Source organism: Pelmatolapia mariae, linkage group LG1 (genome assembly GCF_036321145.2).
Source record: "Pelmatolapia mariae isolate MD_Pm_ZW linkage group LG1, Pm_UMD_F_2, whole genome shotgun sequence".
NCBI lineage: Eukaryota > Metazoa > Chordata > Actinopteri > Cichliformes > Cichlidae > Pelmatolapia > Pelmatolapia mariae.
The window spans coordinates 25,830,626-25,854,493 of NC_086227.1; the positions used below are offsets into that span (position 1 = coordinate 25,830,626).

A 23,868-nucleotide genomic window follows, 5' to 3' on the forward strand; every position below is an offset into this window, starting at 1 on the left:
TCGCTGGGAGACTCTCTCTCAATAAGCATTGCCATCTCTCTTAACATCCCCCATGACAAGTATGAGTCCATTAAGACGCTGACAAAACTGATTGAAATGGAGATTTCAGAAAAGGTCAACTCGGCTGTGACTCTACTTTTAAACAACCCGGATTTACGGTCAGATCCCGCTGTTTATGTCAGCGGAAAAATTACATGCATAAAAAACCTTCGACGCATGGTCTCTCATGCAGCCTCGTATCTGAAGAGATGTGCAGGTAAGCTAAGCTGCCTGTGCATGCGAAAGGGGGCCAGTTCGAGTTCCCCTAGTCCCTCTGATTCAAGTGCAGAGAGTACTAAATCAAAGATTCGTGAGAGGGTGACACTTGATGAGGTCAGCATTGCTCTCACCAAATGGAGCACAGATGCAGCAATCACTGAGGACAAAATGGAAAGTCTAACCAAAGTGATCGCAGCCGATGCTGTCAATAAAATACTTGACAATCTGAATTATTTAGCTGAAGATGCCACAGGAATAGAGCAGTGCACAGATGCTGTGGCTGCTGAAAGTCTGCAGCCTCCCAGCACGCCAGAAGAAATAGCTGCAGCGGATATTGTAAACACAGTAATTGATAATCTGCAGTCTTCTGATGGTGAAGATGTCACATCTAGTAACAAATGTGGCTCATGCAAACCTTTTAATGTGCAGCTAATTATCCCAAAGGTGAAAAACTTTTTTGCCTCATGCATCCCACCCCTAAAAACCAATGAAAAAAAGCTGCACAAAGACCACTTCTGCAGCTTTGCCAAAAAGCAGTTTTATAAAGTGATAAGAGAGATAAAACACCTGGTGAAGAAAAACAAAAGGTTCTTCATCTGTCTCCAAGATCCGGTCAAGTCACCTGATAATCAGAGAGCAGATTCTATGGACAGCTACAGTTCTTTCTGTAGCTATGTAAACACACCAACTATGCAAACCAGGTTTAAAAGTTCTTCCTCAGTTGATTTTACCACTTTCAACCCTTATCTTGATCAACTGTTTAATAAATTAAAACGGACAAAACACGTTAACCTTATCCAGAAACCCATGGAAAACGTAAATGCATTTGTTGAAATTGAGACGTTTTGCAGGGAGTTGACAGATAAAATTTATGACCATCTCCAGTCAACTCAAAGATATTCACTCCCTGTGATGCTACTGGGAAGAAGTCTTTCAGACTCTGTGATTTCTAGGTCTCCAGAGCCAACAGGTGAGTTACCCTTTTCGCCCGAAGTCCTCTATGTAACTGTAGAAGACTCAGTGCAAAAGTTTTTGCAAAACATTCTTCTGTGGTTAGATGTGCTTTGGATGAAACTGTCCAAAGTGACAAAGTTTCTGGTGCCGTGGAAGACATCCAGGATGTGATTTTACGAGCACTAACCCCAACAGAGCAAAGAGAACGTGACAGACTGTCTGAACCAGAGTCAAGTCCAGTTTCTCCTCACAAAAATCAACCCATCTCCTGTGTGAGTGTACTAGAGCAGGACCTACCTCCAGAAAAAAGCCCTGAGCCTGAGCCAGTCGCTGACACTGGGCCTACAGAAGGTCAAAGTCAGCCATCAGTCTCTAAAAACTTACAGGAGGAACCTTCAGAATATTTTATATCACCTTTTGCTGCTGAGAAAATTGCCAAAGACTTCAGCGCCGTTCTGTTACCGAGTCTCCTCGAGAAATGCAGTTTTGACACAAGAAAGACAGTGAATACAGAAAAAAGAAAGGCCATCACCAGGCGTCTTACACATCTGGTTTTAGATAACGTCAGAAGCTCAGAATATCTGAGTGCTCTTGAAAATAACAAACTTCAGATTGTAAAGAAAATGACTAAAGCCCTTAGAAAGGAGCTTGGCTCTTTAGATCAGTTCGTACATTCTGCTCTTACACCACATGATTCAACATTTGCTCAACTTTTACTGGCTCATCTGGAAATCATTATTGAGGTTGTACTGAATCCCCCAATGAAGTCTAAAATTGCTAGGTTCTTTCGAGCAGTGGGAAAAGCTTTAATGAAGCCGTTCAGCTGCTGCTTTAAGGGCAGCAGTGATGACTAAATGACCATCTTGACTTTTTTCCCCACTAGCATGCTTCTTTAAAGATCTTGAAGCATTTGGCCATCAGAAGTATACTTCATCTTGTCTCCCTATATTTTCTTTTCACACCCCCAACCGGCCGCAGCAGATGGCCGCCCCTTCTTGAGCCAGGTTCTGCTGGAGGTTTCTTCCTATTAAAGGGAGTTTTTCCTCCCCACTGTCGCCAAATGCTTGCTCAAAGGGGATCTTTTGATTGTTGGGTTTTTTCTTGGTAGGACAGGGGTGGCCAACTCCAGGCCTCAAGAGCCCATGTCCTGCAGGTTTTAGATGTGTCCTTGATCCATCACAGCTAATGTAAATGGCTACATTACCTCCTCAACATTTCTTGAAGTTCTTCAGAGGCCTGGTAATGAAGTGATCATTTGATTCAGGTGTGTTGACCGAGGGTGTTATCTAAAACCTGCAGGACATCAGCTCTCGAGGCCTGGAGTTGGCCACCCCGCTGTAGGGTTTTCACCCTACAGTATAAAGCACCATGAGGAGACTGTTGTTTTGCCGTGATGCTATATAATCTTGAATTTAACTGAATTTTAAAAACATCTATTATAGCATCAAAGTAAAACTAAACGACTAAAGTATACTTCATTCAAATGAATCAAAACCTGACATGAAGAAAATATTATTCAGCATCAAATAAAAATCCAAATCACAAATACATTCTGATTTTCTTGTGTTTTATTGTGTTGTCAAGTATGAAAAAAAGTGTTGCATTTGTGCGCTCTGATCATCAGTACTGGCAGTGGCGGCTATGGTTAACTAAGACAAAGAGAAGTTAATGTGGAGTGGAAATTCCCCAGAGGATACCTGTGTGGGGGTCTCAACATTTAACTTTATAACTGTGGTCTGGAAGGGAGATGGAGTCTTATGGCCGGCAGGGAGTCACGTACGCAGAGACACACACAGTGCTTAAACTGTTACACTCACACATTCACATGCACACTCACTCACGTGCACTCACACATACACACAGGTATGCACATACATTCACTCTCGTGCACTCACATAGGCACATGGGAACGTGCACACACAGGCATTCACATGCTCGTGCACATAGACACAGACACAGAGTTTGGAGCACACTGTGGGGGATTTATGATGCGGCCGCTTCTATAAAGCTGGCTGTGACTAACAAAGGGGTGAAGATTTTTAGAGGGACACACCGGCCTCATCTTCCCTTCTAGAAGTGCATGCTTAAATGAAGATAAATAAAGATGAGTAAAGATGAATAAAGGTTTTGTGAAAATGGCTACTGGGTCCGGTGCGTCTCTGGATGCTCGAGGAATAAAAGAACCGGGGTAAAACTGATTTCGTAACACATGCTTAACCTTTCAATGTAAATCTATGCTAAATGTCTTTATAAAAAAAAAAAAAAAAAAAAACAACCAAAAAACAAAAACAAATAAAAATCTGCTAGCATAAATAAAACTCAGTTATTGGCTGAGTGACAGGTCCCGACCTCTTAGGTCCACCCTTCCCACCTGCTGATCCTATTGGCTGAGTTCTGAGTCCTGTAGCCAATGGGTGCACTCCAGGGCATATATAAACTGACTTTGTAATTGGTTTTAAGAATGTTGGGTGCTTTTGTGTACGCTGCTCTTCTTAGTTTGATCCCTCCCCCCAATACAATGATTGTCATTCACGAATCCTCATATTTACTTAATAAATACTTTGTGTGTGTTTCAATAAGGAATCCAAATGATAGTTATTTACTTGCATTGCTGAACAGAAAAATAAAAATGTTTTAGTGGTCAAATTTTCTGCTTGACTCATTTCAGACTTCTCAAACAAGTCCAGTCTGCCAGCCCACATTTTGGTAAACAAATCTTTTTAGCCACCACTGCATCACTGAATGTTTACATTTGATTTAGTGCAGTTGTCCATTAACTGGTGGAAAAAATTAAGATGCTATGCAATAACAGATGCACGCAAAAACAAGCAATAGGCTAAAACTAAGCTAATAAGATGGGGATGTGTTTAACTCTTAAATTATGAATAATTTAACTCAACATTTTGTCAGCAACACTGGAAAAGAACTGCAGTAAGTTGGCAAAACATGGTTTTACAGTTTGTTACAATATTTTTATTTACTGTAGTTTTTTTTTAATACAATACATTATAGATACACAATTATAGATTTAAACTTTAAAGACAATAAAATAATTAACATTTTTAAATATACAGAATAGTCATTAAAATAGTAATCTAAATACATGTGCCTACTCCACAGATGTTCTTTGGTTTTAAGGTTTACTTTGTTTCACAAATTTACAGTGTTTGAAGCAGTCAGCAGTAATGAGAACAGAGAGAATGGCTTTTGCTTCAGTGTATTTGGATCATCCAACTCTGCCACCTGTCATATGGAGCAATTAGTAAGCATAAGATGACAACATTAATCTGTGCATATTTGGGGTTGTTAGTAGGGCTGCCACGATTAGTCGACTAGTCACGATTACGTCGACTATCAAAATCGTCGACGACTGATTTAATAGTCGACGCTTCGTTTGAAGCTTTGTAAGATCCCAAAAGACGCAGGAATAAGTAGCAGGATTTAAGAGTGTAATAACGGACTGAAACAGAAGATGGCAGCACTGCATGTACAAGGATGCCAGCTGCCGTTAAACCCCGAAGAAGAAGAAGTAGCTCTGTCCCAGAATTCATAGCGCAGCCCAGCTCAGTTGTCAACAATGGCGGCAGCTAGTTAGTTTTAATATTACTCTTATTATTCTTTCTGGGTCACAAAATAAACGTTTAACATATTTTCAGGCGAGAATGTAACTGTGTAAACCTCAAATATCTGCTCAGTTTATCAAGACACCACATATTTTCAAAAGCGCTCCGACGTTTTCGGAGACGTCTGTTAACCACTAGCTCGATAGTTAGCCGGGGGCAAGGCTCACTAGAGCCGCTGAAAACACCGGACTCCCGGCAAATCGTTTTCAAACCCACCGCCGTCTTTCGCTACTCAGGTTAAACATGCATAAGTCACTTAGATAACTTAAAAATGTTATTGTTTGGCTTTTTTAGTATTTTATTTGTTCCTGAGTAAATCGCTTTGCCTGAGATTAAAGTTATAGTTTTTACACAGCTGAATAAACGTCAAGCAGACAGCTGGTTATCAGAAGTGTGAGATGCTCGAGAATATACTCCGGTGTCCTGTTATATTTTAGATAGCAAGGAGTTTATTAAACTTCACCGAAACAATCTGCAAATTTCATTAAAATTTAATAAACTATCATCTTGTCTTTATTTTTAGTTAGCACAAACTTTAAACACTTAAAGCTGTAAGCTAATGATAGTTATATAAGAGCAGATGCATGCTGGTGCAATAAGCTGTACGTTTTACGTCCAATGGATGCAAGATCTGATTAGTCGACTAATCGCAAAAATAATCGGTGACTAGTCGACTATCAAAATAATCGTTTGTGGCAGCCCTAGTTGTTAGCTGTCCATTGTCCATGACCAGAATACGATCTGCTTGCATCACAGTGCTGATCCGATGAGCTATTGTGAGCATAGTGCTATTACGGAAGGCTTCTTGGATGGTGTTTTGGATCAGAGCATCTGTCTCTGCATCTATGGAGGCAGTGGCTTCATCCAAAAGAATGATCTCCTCAACAAGAGGACAGACCATTAGTATAAGCAAAAACAATTTTAAAGGAGGACAGCATGTCACAATACATAAAACGCCCATACTTTCTAAATACAAACGTGGCGATTAGCAATCTCATACAAATGTGAGACATTACAGAATAGTTTTAAGAACAAGTCCATAATAATCATAACCCTTAACCAATTTCAATTTGGCCTCTCATTCATTCACCGTCATGGGGCCCCGTGAATTCGAGCCCCGGCTCAGACAGTCTCGGTCATCGTGTCCTTGGGCAAGACACTTCACCCGTTGCCTACTGGCGGTGGTCAGAGGGCCTGGTGGCGGCAGTGTCCGGCAGCCTCGCCTCTGTCAGTGCGCCCCAGGGCGGCTATGGCTACAGTGTAGCTTGCCATCACCAGTGTGTGAATGGGTGGATGACTGAATGTAGTGTAAAGTGCTTTAGGGTCCTTAGGGACTAAGTAAAGCGCTATACAAATACAGGCCATTTACCATTCTCATTCACCTCTGGGCCATTTTGAGCATGGCTGCTAATTTTGGATTTCTGAAAAGTCCCATTATGAATCGGAGAAGTTCGTAAAAATAATTTTCCTTTGTCTTAAGTTATTTTTTTTATTTTTTTTTTCCACAGGAAGTTGCCCACAGGGTGGCAGACCTCTCCAACAGATACAGAGTGAAAATTATGTTGCAGTGGCCATGTAAAGAGGAAAAAAAACAGACAAAGACAAAATACTGGTGACTGCCAATGGTGCCACTCAGCCTCCTAGCAGACACACCTATGTATGAATTTCAAAGTCTTACATCACCTTGTTCTCAAGTTTTTATACTCAAATTTTTAGAAATTTGACATTCAACTCTGTCTGAGATTTTTAGTAAATATGTCTATGGTCTCAATTTGACGCTCCTACGTCACCTCAATCTCAAGTAGCATTCACAAACTTAGGTGTACATGCTGTTCATCTGCCCTGTGGAGTGACGACAATACCGTACCAGGCTTTTAAGGCGTAGGGGTAATTCTAAAGAGGGATCTAAACATTGTACTGATGACCTTAAGGGGAAAAAATTTAAATCAGGACAGATTTGCGATGTTTAAGGACAGTGCAGAGCATATTGACAGAGAGTCACAGGAAATTGCTTTGACTGGCATCAGTGAATGCAGTATGTGACAGCATTGTCCCAGCCAGGTGACAAATCATCAAGCCCCCCCCCCCAAAAAAAGTGCACTCTGACCTTGGAGTTACGGAGTAAAGCTCTAGCCATACAGATCAGCTGTCTCTGGCCTACAGAGAAGTTTTCGCCATTCTCCATAACATGTGCTTCAAGCTTCCCCTCCAGCTTTGAGATCTGAGGAAACAAATCACATTACAGCTCTGCTCCACTATCCTAATTCATCATGTATACAAACAAAGAGCAGAGGGGAAAAAAAAAAAAGAAAAAAGAGGGCTGTATAGGAATTTTAAATGTACCAACTTTCACGTTGCACTCAAAACATACCGAGTCCTTCATGTAGCTCTTCTCGAGCGCTGCCCAGATCTCCTCATCAGTGTATTTATTAAAGGGGTCCAAGTTGTACCTGCAGGGATGGGGGTCATTAGCCAGTTACTGATCCACAGTGGTCAGACCAGTGTGAGATTTATGGGTTAAGGTTACCTGACTGTACCAACAAATAGCACAGGGTCCTGAGGAATCACAGACAATTTGCTACGCAGGTCTTGCAGGCCAATGGACATGATGTCCACCCCACCTATCAGTATGGTTCCTGCTGCAGGCTCCACAAGTCTAAATAGAGCTACTCCTAAAGACGATTTTCCTACAGATGCAAACCGCAGATTAGAGTAGCTGAATTAACCTACAATGGTTAAAATTTACATAAAAATGTGCTACATTAAATATTATTTGAGATCAGGAATATGGGAGGATTTAGAGTCAATCACTAAACTTTCAGCACAACCAGGTGTAGGCAGGGGTGCCATCTACCTTAGAGGGTTGGGGTGGGGGAATAATAGCAACAATAACAAAAAAGCCCTCCTACCATTAACTAAAGATTCAATCTTAATTATGATCAGCTTATTTTTATTAACAGGTTATTTACCACAAATGAGGCAGTAATTAAACCATCATTTAAAAGCCATCACTTGACCCAGCTATCTTAGCCAATCATAGGCCAGTCTCCAACTTTATCTCAAAAATTCTTGAACATAAAACAGCAGTTTCAGTCAACTTTCAGAGCTCACAGTACAGAAACGGAACAAGTGAAGGTGGCAAATGGTTTTCTTCTGGCATCTTACAGTCAACTCTTTGTTCTTGCCTTGTTAGACCTCAGCATTTGATGCAGTTACAGTTCCACAGGGTTCTGTGTTGGGACCATTTCTGTATACATTATATGAGTTTCCCTTATACAGTGTTATTATAAATGGCATACATTTTCATTGCTGATGATACCCAGACCTATGAAGCCTGTTGCGACACACCAATTAATTAAACTACAGGAATTTCTTAAAGATATTAAAACCTGGAACACCTAATTCCCTGCTTCTAAATTCAGAAAGAACTGAGGTTGTTGTGCACTGCCTTATCTTAGAAACACGGCCAGATACCCTGGATGGCATTACCTTGGCCTCCAGTAACATTGAGGATATTAAACAACTATGTAGGACTGTCTTCATATAGATTGCCTGTCTCAGAGTGATATTGAAAAACTAGTTCATGTATTTATCATCATTTCTAGGGTGTATTGTTGTAAATCGTCACCCAAAGACTAGATGAAATCAACAATAGAAACAGCTACTGAACCCAGAGCCTTACCAGAGCCAGTCCTTCCCACGATCCCCAGCTTCTCTCCAGGTTGAATGTGGAAATCAATGCCGTTCAGGACAATTGGTGTATTCTCTCTGTACCTCATCTTGTAGTCTACGAAGGTGATGCCCCCACTGCTAGGCCAGTCCTGTGGGATCTGAGTCTCCTTAACATGCCTGGGAGCCTCAGACTTACAATTCTGCAAACACAATTAAAAGCTTTCAGGAATCAAGCAGATGGGTGTGCAGGATATTTTAATGAACTTTGGCCTTGGTCTCAGCAAAACAATGACAGGTGAATGATTTCAGGACATGAGTCTGACCGTGACATATTCCTGGAGCCGTTCCGCTGAGTCGAATTTTGTTTCCACTTCTATCGAGAGTCTGGCTACATATTGAAGCATGCCTGTCAACTGAAAATAAGTTTTAAAATTATGTAAATCCATGTCTAAAAAGCAAAATGAACATGGATTCATGTGCTGTCCAAATGTACCTGCAAGGAATAGGATATTGCGAGGCCTTTCAAGGATGGACTGATTAAGTCATTACTGCTGAGCACTACAAAGAGAGCCACAAACAGCGTTGTAGTAGCAGCCATTAATTCCAGGCAAAAGACGAATGCACGTGTGCCAGCATTAAACATGAAAAGGTATTTGGAGTTGATATCAGTCAAGATATTGAACCTGTAATATGAAACGGGAGTTTTTGAACATCCCACTGTCCACAGTCACCCCGCCCCAAAGAAACATACAATTTACAATGATGTGTTGTATCAAAAACATTGCAAAAGCAAGAGGTGATAGCCTAGTAACAAATTTCAGAAACTTACTCTTCTATAAGGCTGTCTCTTCTATTATAGGCATGGATGGTGCTGAGGCCATGCAAAGTTGAGGTGGTTAGAGAGAACCATGGAGAGCGACTGATGTTTTCTAGATTCTTCATATGACGTATACTCCTCTGGAATATACTGCACAGAAGGCACAGATATATAGTACCTTAGAGGACCTGTTACTGTCAGTAAGTGTGTTTTATAGATTTAACCAGCATAAACTCACAAGACAGTAAAGGCAAGAAAAGCTGCCATAATAACTCCAACTACAAGCATGGCGGGGAAAATAACTGAGATGACAGCAATTGTGGATGCGACGAGTAGAGAACACGGTAAGAAAGAGTCCATGACAAGAGGAAGGACAGCTTCCACTTCGTCTTGATCTTTAGAGAAACGATTTAGAAGTCGCCCCGTTGGAGTTGTGTCAAAGAAACTCATTGGACTATCAATAATCTGCAATAGGAAAACAAACAGTTCATCTGTAGCTAGTAAACGTTCCCAGTTTTGGATTCGATACATTTGTGATAAGTAAACCCTTATCCATATTTAAAATGACCATGTGTAATGGTGACTAGTAGAGATTTCTATGGTGCTGAGAATTCAAAGTACCTTTTTGAACAGCATGTCATGGAATTTGCAGGAGGCCTTCAACGTGAAATAAGTGTAGATTATGGATTTCACAATGGAAAGTACAACAATGACAACCACTGTTGCAGCATAAATAACCTGGTAGAAGTGAAGGTGTGGATTTTGAGAGATTTCTCCCTGGACTGCAGTTGTGTTACTGGATGACTTGGAAATAAAAACATAAATTAATAAAAAAAAAAGAAAAGTTAGTGAAGTCAGACAAAGTCATTGTATACATAAATGACATTTCACATGATTAAATATAATTTCCTAAAACTAGAAATAAGCAGAATTTGAGGGGTCAGAAACAGTTTTTCGCTTGCTACATCTGCCAGGCTTGGTCTATAATGTGTGGCTCTCTGGATTTTAAATCACGATACTTCTCACTCAAGTTCTTGACACTGAGACATACAAAGTTACCACAGGATTTCATCTCCTGCTTTGTGAGCATCAATTACTTTTCCTCAAGATTTCCTCAAACTGATTTCTTATGTTTCAGGGATGACGCTTACTCAAGTGACAGCTAAAACCCTTGCTGAAATTTTTATACTGTCTGCAAGCTGAAAGATGACCCTCAGGCATTCCAAGTATTTTAAGGGGCAAGTGCATGGAAACTAGAGTAAGTGTGTAATGACCAAAACAAAGTGACAAAACCAACAGAAGATCAAAACATCAAGTTGTTTCAAGGAGAAATGCTTGGACTAGGCCAAAATAAACATTTTCAAAAATAACTGGCAATTGGAAAGAAACTTGATTGCTGATGAATCCAACTTTGAGATATTGGCAGTAGGAGAAGTGTGTAAGTGTGTGGACCAGCAGGAGAGCTGGAAGACCAATGAGTGATGATGTAACATCAACTCAGCTTTACGTAGCAAAATGTAAATACAGAAAGAGTTTATCTTGCACAACAGCCACAAAAAAGGCATGACTTTTTACCCTCTTGTGAGTTGAAGGCTCACAGAGAACCATTTCAACGTGTGTGACAGCGATAAGGAATGCAATAATTCTCACCCCATCACCACTTGCCATCCAGAAGCTAAACCACCAGTTGCTGAAGACTGTGGATCCTGCCAACAAGAACATATTCAGGAGGATAATGAAGGAAACTGTGTAGCCTGTAACAACAATGAGCAGTTTGGCTGTGTATTAATGCTCATAATAATGTATCCACAAGCATATGCAGCATTGGGAAACAGGAGTTTACAGTGTACTCAGTGGTAGTTATATGGGGGAAAAACATAAATGAAAGCTACTGATCAATATGTTATGTTGACTTGAATTTTAATATCTGACCAATTCTCTTGTTTGCTCTAAACAACCAAAGTCTGGAGTAGTTCTTGGTCTTACAAATCTATTCTTGTGAAGCGTTGTAGTGATTTATCTTCTTTGAGACTACAATTCTTGACTTTGCCAAGTTGTTGTGTTTAGAACCCAGTATATATAGCCAAGCTTGTTTAACACCAGTAAAAAGGCTAATATCGAATCCTTTATTTTAAACTTAAACATAAATTAAAAACTGACATGCAATAACTTTCTGTGCATTGATAAAACAATTTATAAACAAAAAACATTTAAAATAAAAATACGCAATTTAATTTCATACATAACCCCAACACTCCATGTGTGAATAACAGACCTCCAACTGCCTGGGAGTATGTGCGGTATGTTCTCCAGGAGATGGCACCTTTTGTAGAGGACTCCTGACTCACTAGCTGGTTACCAGCTGGGACAGCGGCTTAAAAACAAAAAACAAAAACACAACAAAAAAAATGTATCATTATAGAATGAAAAAGAAAAATACACATTTTTATTAGCAGACATCTAATATCTGAATTAATTTTTTTAAAACTTGCTCTTCAGGGAAAATATGTCAGTTTAAATCAAATGTTTTTCTTCCATGTTTTCACACCAGGATTCTCAGTGCCAGTGCTTGCACAATGTCTGAGGTCAATCTCTTCCAACTGGCCATCAATAAATGATGCTAGTGCCATGTCCCCATCTTCCTTTTTCTTGGTCTGACAGAAGAAAAATAAAAATAAATAAATAAATAAATAAATAAATAAATAAATATCAGGGACAGTCTTACAGCTCAGTCTGGATAAGCTTAAAACATTGACACTTATGGAACGCACACTTTGTTTTACAGTCAACAATTTTCTTTCAATAATAAGGACAGTAATAGAACCATGATACATGACACCCTTACTTTGGACTCTTCCATCTGGTAGGTACTGATGAGCTGAGTATAGCGTCCATTGGCTCTCATCAGATCCCTGTGGTTTCCAGACTCCCATACCGTTCCATTGTCCAGAACCAGGATCTCATCACAGAACTCCAAATACTAAAAGCCACAAGGAAGAACAAATTATCAAAACCAGCTCAACTCTGGTTAGAGCTCTAAGCAGTTGTGTGCATTACTGGCATGTGACAAATCCTTATTCTTTGGAAAAATTGCACCTTACAACTCATGAGCAAAATATGTAGGTCTTCCATACATACTCAGGTATGTTTCTTTAAACCAGAGCTTCCCAAAGTGTGTGTGTGTGTGTGTGTGTGTGTGTGGGGGGGGGGGGGGGGGGGGGGGGGGGGCAATATGAAAAAGGGGGGGGGGGAACAAAACAAAAAAAACAAACTACAAAGCGAAAATTTCAGAAGAAATTTTAAGTGTGCCTATGCCGCTGGTAAACAGTGTAGTTTGCCATTCATACAGCTACAGAGAGCAAAACTCAGCAGAGCAGCCATTCTCCACCATGAACTATGGTAAAAACAAACACCGCTCGCACCTCACAGATGACAGCTTACAATTTTGGGTAAAGATGAAGTGACTTTGTACAGCCCCGATTTGCAGACGCTGTGCACATAGTTTCATGAGCAGAAGTCCCATTGTACCACGGCAGACCCGACAATGTTTGCATGAACACGCTTTGAAGCATTACGTTATGGACCACTTTTCACACATAGTTGGTGTACCCACACAGCCGGCTGTAGCTTTTCAACTCACAGCCTGACACACACCCAAAAAACAGCCGAGAGAGCACAGACTACGCCAGAGAGGCGTGATTGCAGATGCCGCTCAGGTGGGTCCACCTCCCCTGCAGCGGCACTGCAGACCACGCCCCGCCATACACATCAATCACGTAAAATAAATATTTATGCACTTTTGCATTCACTTTTTGTTTTTTGTTATTTTTACACAGTGTTCTGAATGATTAACAATGGTCTACAGACAATCTTGTGTATTATTATACAAACTTTGGTTGTAAGATGCCCTACCTGGCCCCCTGGCAAAAGCTTTGCTAGATCCGCCCCTGCACAGTTACCAGCTGTCAGCTAAATAAAAAAGGAGCTTGGTGTTTATTTCTCTCAGAAACAGTTCATAACTTCCCTTCAACTCATTCATGTCACCTAAAAAAAAGGTAAACCTGTTTCTCCATCACCAGTTCAGCTCTGATGATTCGGTAAGGTCATCTCCTGGTTTCCACCAGCCGCTTCTACAGCTGTGGCTCCAGCAAACATCAGCTGATACTAGAAATTAAAATCAAATGAATTCTAACAACAGCTGATCAAGCTTAAACGTGCTGCTGTTGTTTAGCGCGATAAACAAACAAGAGAGAAAAGCCGATCATTGATCAGTTTCATGACTGAAGTTTGAACAGGCGAGAGAATGACAGGGGAGGCTGTCATAAAGTTCAACATCAGTAACTTAGCGCGCACACAGCTGTATAGAAACTCCGTCGTGCTAGCTAGCACGCAGTACAAGTTATTATAACTGATTGTAAAAAGTCAGCACAACGAAAATAAACTACACCTAAACTCGGTTTATATCTGACCCAAATAGAGTGCAGTTCATAACTTCTTACCTGAAATTCAGTTCACCTCACGCTCTGACCGGCAGCCGCCTGCTTCTCCTGCCTTCGGTTTCCCTGATCCACGATCTACCACCGGTTGATCGGCGGTCGCCTCGCCGCCTCGTTCCCTGCATGCTCTGTCTGACACACACCGGTGGATAGCTGCCCTCGGTTGTAGCTCCGCGTCAGCGACCACCAAACAACTCAGTTATTTTTTCCACATCGACCAGCATCTGGACAATCCACCGCCTTTCACTGTTTGTACCGTTACTAAAAAAAACCCCTCATTGGCTCATAAAAACGAAAAATAAGTCCAGCTATGACCCTGAGTCAAAAAGACAGCCAGTTAGCTAGCTAGCTGTCTAGCTCTTTGCAGGCACCGAAACCATCAGAGCTAATATGGGATGTCTTGGTAACACGAGCACATATTTGAAGTTTACATCTGGCCAATCCACCACCTTTCACTGTTTATACCGTTACTAAAATGAATAAATAAATAAATCATTTATTTATTTAAAATAAGTCCAGCTGTGACCACGAGACTTTACGAAGGACCGGGTGTGAAACCAGAGTAAGCCGCTCTCACTGTCATCCAGGCCGGCTGTAGCTTGTTAGCAAAGCCGCGCTAGCCACACTAGCCAGCTAGCCTCAAGCAGAAACGACATCGTCAGAACATTGTCGCTAATATGGGATGTTTTGACAAAATGAGCAGATATTTGAAGTTTACACACCTATATTCTCGCCTGAAAATATCTTAAAAGTTTATTTTGTGACCTAGAAACAGTATTAAGAGGAAAATAAAAACTAAGTGATGGCCGCCATTGTTTGACTCGGCAGACGCGTGCTATGAATTGTGGGATATTGAGTTTTCCACCAAGCATTACCGTAACTTTTGAATGATTTGCGCAACCTTAAAAATTCCAATGGCTCCTGAAAGCAGCGACGCTGTGCGCACCGTTGATATTGTCATCATTACGGTAATCCAAATAAGGGTAGACAGGCCGTACTACTCCCGGCATACCACTAGAGAGAGCCAACACACCACAAATGAAGTTTGAAATTTGTATCAGTGGGACCAAAAGATGGAGCCAACACACCACAAATGAAGTCTGTTTCTATGGCGCCAAAAGAAGAATCTTTCTAAATTTGCACTAAAATATTAATATTTAAAAAACTATAAAAGTCATAAACACCAAAAGTGTATACCATACTAGTCCAGCTCCAGCCGCACAAAATGATCTAACATATGTAACCCTATTGTCAAAACTGTTTGGCAGAGAAGCGCGGGAAAATTTTCACTAAAATATTAATATTTAAAAAACTATAATAGTCATAAACACCAAAAGTCATAGCACACCATTCCTGATCCAGCCGCACAAAATGAGGTAACATATATGAAGCTTGTCTCAAAACTGCGAGGCGAGATTCGCTGCAAAATTTCAGGCGGAAACTGAAGAATAATAATAATAACTAGAAAAATTTGCATTTCCTGCGAAAATGCTGTGTGGATGCCTTAACGCTGAAGCTGTCTGCTGAAAAGCTGAAAAAGCTGAAAAGTTGCAAAAAGTTGTATGGTGGTGAAAAAAAAAATGTTGTCCTGAGCAGGATTTGAACCTGGCCCTCCTGGTCTCAAGGTAGCAACTCATCTCACTGTGCCTAACTCACTCTGTCAAAGAAAGAGATGGAGAGACTGACAATTATGGTGGAATGAGCAGAAGCTGCTGAGAATTGTGCTGATAAGAGGTGAAAAGGCTGAAAATTTTGCAGAAAAGAGGTGAATCAGCAGAATTTCTGCAGAAAAGAGGCAAAGAAGCAGAAACTTGCGCTGAAAAGTGATGAATCAGCAGAGTTTCTGCTGAAAAGGGTTTTTTTTTTCTGAAAACAGCCAAAAAAGCTGGAATTTGTGCTGAAAAGGGGTGAAAAAATGAAAATTTTGCTGAAAAGGGGTGAAGAAGCTAAAGTATACCAAATCAAAGTATTTCTGCCAAAACATAGTGTTTCTGCCATATTGTGGTACTACTACATTACAACATGAATACGGATTAAAGATGAAAGAAACGGTCAACAAATTCCTCCACTACAAACCAGTCTGATACCACTTCTTTGCAGTGTTCACGTTTACTAAGGCACTACCCAAAAGGCGCCACGAGAGGGCACTCCAACACAACAGATGACCTATGTACACTGATGCACTTAGTAACAGTCAGCCTCCTTGAATTGGCAGAAATAATGTGATTTAGTAGTAATACTATAACATAACAGATATACTGTGATGTTGCAGACATAGTATGTTTTTGTACTACTCATTTGTAGTGAAAAAAATTAGCAATATAAATTACAGGTCTGTGATAGTGTATCAATTTTTAGTGAAAAAAAAATATTGACCAAGGTGGGATTGAACCCACGACCTTTGAGGTGCAGAGCCGTGTCAATACTGATTGCGCCACCTGGCAAGGGGGCGGGCGGCCGAAAAACAAAGAGATCAGCAATCAGAAATAGATCGCGGTGAGAGGCGAAAAGCGCCGTTTTTTGGAGTTACAAAACGTCGTGTAACTCAAAAACTAGGTGGAATAGAAGCATAATTCTTGTACTGGGTGAATCAGCGGACTTTGGTGTACTTTGACTGCGATTTTCATAGCTCTTTGTACCTCCGTCACGGAGATATGACGAGAGAAGAAACGGCTTCATTTTCAGAGTTTGAAAACTGAGAGGACAGATTTCCACCCCTCAAACAAACGTAATTTATGGCTCAACAGTAAGATGACTGTAAAAACTGCTCCAACCCTGAGTGTCAGCAGTGTCTGAAGATGAATTGGCACAAGCCTCTCGTCTTACCTTTGCTTTGTTAAAATTATTTATGATTTATGATTTGGCAGAAACACTGGGACTTGGTAGAAATACTATGATTTACATGAAATACTTTGACTTAGCAGAAATTCTATAATCTTGCAAAAAGCACTACAGCATAGCAGAAGTTCTATCATTGAGCAGAATTACTAGGATTTAGCACAAACACTATGATTTGGCTCAAAAACCTTTATTTTGCAGTTATATTGTGATTTGGCAGAAATACTATGAGCAATAATAATATAACATAGCAGAAATACTGTTATTTGTGGAAATACTATGCTTTGGCACAAATACCATGATTTGGCAAAAATACTATGATTTAGCAGAAATACTATGATTGAGCAGAAGTACTTAAATGTAGTAGAAGTACTTTGATTTAGCACAAATACTATTATGGAGGAGTAATACTTTAACATGGGAGAAATATTGATACAGACACACAAACATACACATACACAGAGCCTAAAGGGAGCAGTGGCTTTTAAGACTCTGCGCTTGGTATATCTAGGTCAGTTAAATTGGCTGCACCTGCTGCACCTGGGGTGAAGAAGCTAAAGTATACCAAATCAAAGTATTTGTGCCAAAACATAGTATTTCTGCCATATTGTGGTATTTGTGCCACAAAAGTTACTACATTACAACATGAATACGGATTAAAGATGAAAGAAACTGGCAACAAATTCCTCCACTACAAACCAGTCTGATACCACTTCTTTGCAGTGTTCACGTTTACTAAGGCACTACCCAAAAGGCGCCACAAGAGGGCACTCCAACACAACAGATGACCTATGTACACTGATGCACTTAGTAACAGTCAGCCTCCTTGAATTGGGAGAAATACTGTGTCTTAAATATTATGGTTCTGCCCCAAAACCATGATTTGGCACAAATACCATGATTTTTCAAAAATACCATGATTTAGCAGAAATACTATGATTGAGCAGAAGTACTAAGATGCAGTAGAAGTACATTGATTTAGCAGAAATACTATTATGGAGGAGTAATACTTTAACATGGGAGAAATATTGATATACACACACACACATACACAGAGAGCAAAGTGTACAGGGCTGTTAAGAGTCTGGGCATGGTATATCTAGGTCACCTAAATTGGCTGCACCTGCTGTAATCAGCACTTACACACAATTTAGCACAACTACTGAGATTTGGGTGAAATACTATGATTTAGAAGAAATACTATGACTTCGTCCAAACACAGTGTTTTGGTTCAAATAATATGATTTGCAAAAAATACTATGATTTGGCACAAGTACCATGATTTAGTACAAATACTACGATTTCGCTCAAATACTATGAAATTGCAGTAATACTATGATTTTGAAGGAATACTATGATTTGGTAGAAATACTATGCCTTAGTAGTAATACTATAACATAGCAGATATAATGTGATTTTGCAGACATAGTATGTTTTTGCACAAATACTACGATGTCGCTCAAATACTATGAAATTGCAGTAATACTATGATTTTGAAGGAATACTATGATTTGGTAGAAACACTATGCCTTAGTAGTATTACTACAACATAACAGATATACTGTGATTTTGCAGACATAGTGTGTTTTTGCACAAATACTACGATTTTGCTCAAATACTATGAAATTGCAGTAATACTATGATTTTGAAGGCATACTATGATTTGGTAGAAATACTATGCCTTAGTAGTAATATTATAACATAACAGATATACTGTGATTTTGCAGACATAGTGTGTTTTTGCACAAATACTACGATTTTGCTCAAATACTATGAAATTGCAGTAATACTATGATTTTGAAGGAATACTCTGATTTGGTAGAAATACTATGCCTTAGTAGTAATACTATAACATAGCAGTTATAATGTGATTTTGCAGACATAGTATGTTTTTGCACGAATACTACGATTTTGCTCAAATACTATGAAATTGCAGTAATACTATGATTTTGAAGGAATACTATGATTTGGTAGAAATACTATGCCTAAGTAGTAATACTATAACATAGCAGATATAATGTGATTTCTACAGACATAGTATGTTTTGGCACGGATACTATGATTTCACTCAAATACTATGAAATTGCAGTAATACTATGATTTTGAAGGAATACTATGATTTGGTAGAAATACTATGCCTAAGTAGTAATACTATAACATAGCAGATATGATTTGATTTCTGCAGACATAGTATGTTTTGGCACGAATACTATGATTTCGCTCAAATACTATGAAATTGCAGTAATACTATGATTTTGAAGGAATACTATGATTTGGTAGAAATACTATGCCTTAGTACTAGTAAGTTTGTTTTTGCACAAATACTACAATTTGGCAGAAATACTATTTTGGGCACAAATACTATGATTTGCTATAAATGCTATGATTTGGCACATATACTATAATCACCAGATATACTATAACATAACAGAAAGTCTACGACTTAGTAGTAATACTATAACATAACAGAAATTTTAATTGGGCCCAAATAACATGATTTGGCACAAATACCATGATTTGGAAAAAAAATACCATGGTTTGGCACAAATACGATGATATGGCAGAAATACTATGATTGGGTTCAAATACTATGATTTGGCACAAGTTCTATGACTTAGTACAAATACTATGATTTGTCACAAATACTCTGATTTAGCAGAAATACTATGTTTTAACATAAATAATATCTTTTGACAGAAATTTCTGCTAAAAGGTACTATTTCTGCTTTTTAACAGAAATACAGTAATTTTGCATAAATACTATGATTTTGGATAAATACTATGATTTGGCAGATATACTGTGTTCAGCAAATGTACTATAACATAACAGACATTCCTCCACTTAGTAGTAATACTATAACATAAAATAAATATTATGGTTTTGCCCCAAAACCATGATTTGGCACAGACACCATGATTTTTCAAAAATACTATGATTTAGCAGAAATACTATGATTAAGCAGAAATACTATGATTGAGCAGAAGTACTAAGATGTAGCAGAAGTACTAATATTATGGAGGAGTAATACTTTAACATGGGAGAAATATTGATACACACACACACATACACAGAGAGCAAAGGGAGCAGTGGCTGTTAAGAGTCTGGGCTTGGCATATCTAGGTCAGCTAAATTGGCTGCACCTGCTGTAATCAGCACTTACACACACAGACACAGAGAGAGCTATGGGTTTTCTTCAGTGTATTTCTCACATTCAGGATTCCCCTCGAACAAATGGCTATAATTTCCTAACCGTAGGAACTAGAACGGTCATTCTAACACCGTTTTGTTCAGAAGAGATGGGGGAATCAGCAGGTCTTCATAATTCAGAGATAGAATATAAATTATTGAAGATATATGACTTGTAATACACTGTAACTGAGTAGAGGCAAAGCAAAACTGCCTTGACTTGCCCTCAAACAACGTTTTGTAACTCTAAATCTATATGGAGCATCAAAATCATTCTTTCACCGTAAGAAACAGCAGGCTTTGGTGAACAGTCATGGAAATTTTCAGGTCTCTGTGGAAATCCATCAAAAAGATATGACGAGAGAAAAAAGTGCCTCATTTCCAGAGTTTGAAATCTGAAGAGATCTGAGAAAGGCACAAATTTCCTACCCTCAAACAAATGTAATTCATGGCCAAACGGTAATAGGTGAGAAAAGAATTCTTGAATTGTGAGCATCAGGGATGTCTGAAGATATATTGGCACAAGCGTCATGCCTCAACTTTGTTTCGTTAAGGAGATATGACGATTTGAAAATGCCTCTCATTACAGAATTCCAGCGCTGATTTTGAAGAAACTCTCCATTGAGTTTCTATGGAGAGTTTTCAAACTTCATGTTACTCTGAGGAGATTTGCAGAAAATCTATAAGTCCCACAAGAATGATAGTGACATTTTCTGAAAGCCAGCAAAAATACCCACGTTTTGATGTATAATTTGTGGGGGTTGAGTGGAAATTGAGCGAGTTGCAAGACGTTGTTCAGACATGAAGAGAGAATTCAGAAAGGACAAGTGCACACTCTGAGTTAATTGCATAGCAACCATAACAACGCATGTATTTTCTGAAAAATCACAATTTTGCAACTGAAAACTTAAAGAGGTATAAAATTAAAATGGTAGAAGATCTGAAAAAACTGAATCATACAGGAATAGCCCAATAATCTGAGAACATTTTAAAGTTTGAATGGAGTTTCTAGGTGAAAGTATGAGGAAGTAGTTAAGTTTCAAAAACAAGCAAGTTTTAGCAGAATTTCTGAAGATTTCCATTCATTTCAATGGGACAAAAAAAAAGCATAAAAAGTGTAATATTTTAAAAAGTATAATAGTAATAAACACCAAAAGTCATAGCACACATTAGCAGAAATAGCAGAACAGTTTAGAGTTTGAACTGAGAAAATCGGCTGAAAACTGCGGAAGTAGTTAAGCGGCAAAAAACGTACGGAAACCCCCAAGAATAATAAAGAACTAGAAAAATTTGCATTTCCTGCGAAAATGCAGTGTGGATGCTGAAACGCTGAAGCTGTCTGCTAAAAATAGCTGAAAAAGCTGGAAAGTTGCAGAAATTGTAAAAACTTTGAACAAACTCTCCATTGACTTTGTATGGAGACTTTTCCGACCTTGTGTTGGTCTGAGGAGATTTGGCAAAATTCTATAAATCCCACAACAATGACAATGACATATTCTGAAAGCCAGCAAAAATACCTACGTTTTGATGTATAACTTGTGGAAGTTGAGTGAAAATTGAGCAAGTAGCAAGAAGTTGTTCGGACATGAAGAGAAGACTGCAAAACTTACAGTGGCTCACTGAAAGCCAAGTGCATAGCAACCATAACAACGCATGTATTTTCTGAAAAATCACAAAAATGAAACTCAAAACTTAAAGAAGGATAAGATGAAAATGGTAAAAGATATGAAAAAGCTGAATCATACATGAATAGCCCAATAATTTGTGAACATTTTAAAGTTTGAATGGTTGTTCTAGGTGAAAGTATGAGGAAGTAGTTAAGTTTCAAAAACAGGCAAGTTTTAGCAGAATTTTGGAAGTTTTCCATTCATTTCAATGGGACAAATTAAAGGAAAAAAACTTAATATTTTAAAAAGTATAATAGCAGAAAAAACCAAAAATCATTGCCGGAAAGAGCAGAAATAGCAGAATAGTTTAAAATTTGAACGGTGAAAATAGCACAAAAATTGTGGAAGTAGTTCTACGGCGAAAAACGTACGGAAGCAACTTGAAGAATAATAATAATAATAATAATAATAATAATAATAAAGAATAAAGAGAAACAGGAACTCAATAGTGTGGATGCATAAAGCATCCACACAATAAAGAGAAACAGGAACTCAATAGTGTGGAAGCCCTTTGAGGGCATCCACACAATAACTAGAAAGCGAAAATTTCAGAAGAAATTTTAAGTGTGCCTATGCCGCTGGTAAACAGTGTAGTTTGCCATTCATACAGCTACAGAGAGCAAAACTCAGCAGAGCAGCCATTCTCCACCATGAACTATGGTAAAAACAAACACCGCTCGCGCCTCACAGATGACAGCTTACAATTTTGGGTAAAGATGAAGTGACTTTGTACAGCCCCGATTTGCAGACGCTGTGCACATAGTTTCATGAGCAGAAGTCCCATTGTACCACGGCAGACCCGACAATGTTTGCATGAACACGCTTTGAAGCATTACGTTATGGACCACTTTTCACACATAGTTGGTGTACCCACACAGCCGGCTGTAGCTTTTCAACTCACAGCCTGACACACACCCAAAAAACAGCCGAGAGAGCACAGACTACGCCAGAGAGGCGTGATTGCAGATGCCGCTCAGGTGGGTCCACCTCCCCTGCAGCGGCACTGCAGACCACGCCCCGCCACACACATCAATCACGTAAAATAAATATTTATGCACTTTTGCATTCACTTTTTGTTTTTTGTTATTTTTACACAGTGTTCTGAATGATTAACAATGGTCTACAGCCAATCTTGTGTATTATTATACAAACTTTGGTTGTAAGATGCCCTACCTGGCCCCCTGGCAAAAGCTTTGCTAGATCCGCCCCTGCACAGTTACCAGCTGTCAGCTAAATAAAAAAGGAGCTTGGTGTTTATTTCTCTCAGAAATAGTTCATAACTTCCCTTCAACTCATTCATGTCACCTAAAAAAAAGGTAAACCTGTTTCTCCATCACCAGTTCAGCTCTAATGATTCGGTAAGGTCATCTCCTGGTTTCCACCAGCCGCTTCTACAGCTGTGGCTCCAGCAAACATCAGCTGATACTAGAAATTAAAATCAAATGAATTCTAACAACAGCTGATCAAGCTTAAACGTGCTGCTGTTGTTTAGCGCAATAAACAAACAAGAGAGAAAAGCCGATCATTGATCAGTTTCATGACTGAAGTTTGAACAGGCGAGAGAATGACAGGGGAGGCTGTCATAAAGTTCAACATCAGTAACTTAGCGCGCACACAGCTGTATAGAAACTCCGTCGTGCTAGCTAGCACGCAGTACGAGTTATTATAACTGATTGTAAAAAGTCAGCACAACGAAAATAAACTACACCTAAACTCGGTTTATATCTGACCCAAATAGAGTGCAGTTCATAACTTCTTACCTGAAATTCAGTTCACCTCACGCTCTGACCGGCAGCCGCCTGCTTCTCCTGCCTTCGGTTTCCCTGATCCACGATCTACCACCGGTCGATCGGCGGTCGCCTCGCCGCCTCTTATGTCTCGTTCCCTGCATGCTCTGTCTGACACACACCGGTGGATAGCTGCCCTCGGTTGTAGCTCCGTGTCAGCGACCACCAAACAACTCAGTTATTTTTTCCACATCGACCAGCATCTGGACAATCCACCGCCTTTCACTGTTTGTACCGTTACTAAAAAAAACCCCTCATCAGCTCATAAAAACGAAAAATAAGTCCAGCTATGACCCTGAGTCAAAAAGACAGCCAGTTAGCTAGCTAGCTGTCTAGCTCTTTGCAGGCACCGAAACCATCAGAGCTAATATGGGATGTCTTGGTAACACGAGCACATATTTGAAGTTTACATCTGGCCAATCCACCACCTTTCACTGTTTATACCGTTACTAAAATGAATAAATAAATGAATCATCGGTCCATTTAAACGAAAAATAAGTCCAGCTGTGACCACGAGACTTTACGAAGGACCGGGTGTGAAACCAGAGTAAGCCGCTCTCACTGTCATC

At 39.4% G+C, this 23,868-nt stretch overlaps 1 protein-coding gene across 1 annotated transcript in view; it reads right to left on the minus strand.

Moving 5' to 3' along the window:
• Positions 1-4,362: 4,362 nt before the first annotated feature.
• Positions 4,363-23,868, minus strand: part of LOC134625408 (ATP-binding cassette sub-family C member 12-like) — an 82,821-nt gene continuing 63,315 nt past the window's right edge. The window contains exons 11-25 of the mRNA XM_063470665.1: positions 12,170-12,304; positions 11,873-11,978; positions 11,600-11,698; positions 10,975-11,078; positions 9,946-10,128; positions 9,563-9,789; positions 9,337-9,474; positions 9,001-9,190; positions 8,831-8,920; positions 8,518-8,707; positions 7,363-7,522; positions 7,207-7,285; positions 6,943-7,056; positions 5,536-5,712; positions 4,363-4,455 (exon numbers count right to left, since the gene is read on the minus strand). Of these exons, the coding sequence (XP_063326735.1) occupies positions 4,363-4,455; positions 5,536-5,712; positions 6,943-7,056; positions 7,207-7,285; positions 7,363-7,522; positions 8,518-8,707; positions 8,831-8,920; positions 9,001-9,190; positions 9,337-9,474; positions 9,563-9,789; positions 9,946-10,128; positions 10,975-11,078; positions 11,600-11,698; positions 11,873-11,978; positions 12,170-12,304 (2,085 nt within the window). The remainder of the gene's footprint in view (positions 4,456-5,535; positions 5,713-6,942; positions 7,057-7,206; positions 7,286-7,362; positions 7,523-8,517; positions 8,708-8,830; positions 8,921-9,000; positions 9,191-9,336; positions 9,475-9,562; positions 9,790-9,945; positions 10,129-10,974; positions 11,079-11,599; positions 11,699-11,872; positions 11,979-12,169; positions 12,305-23,868) is intronic.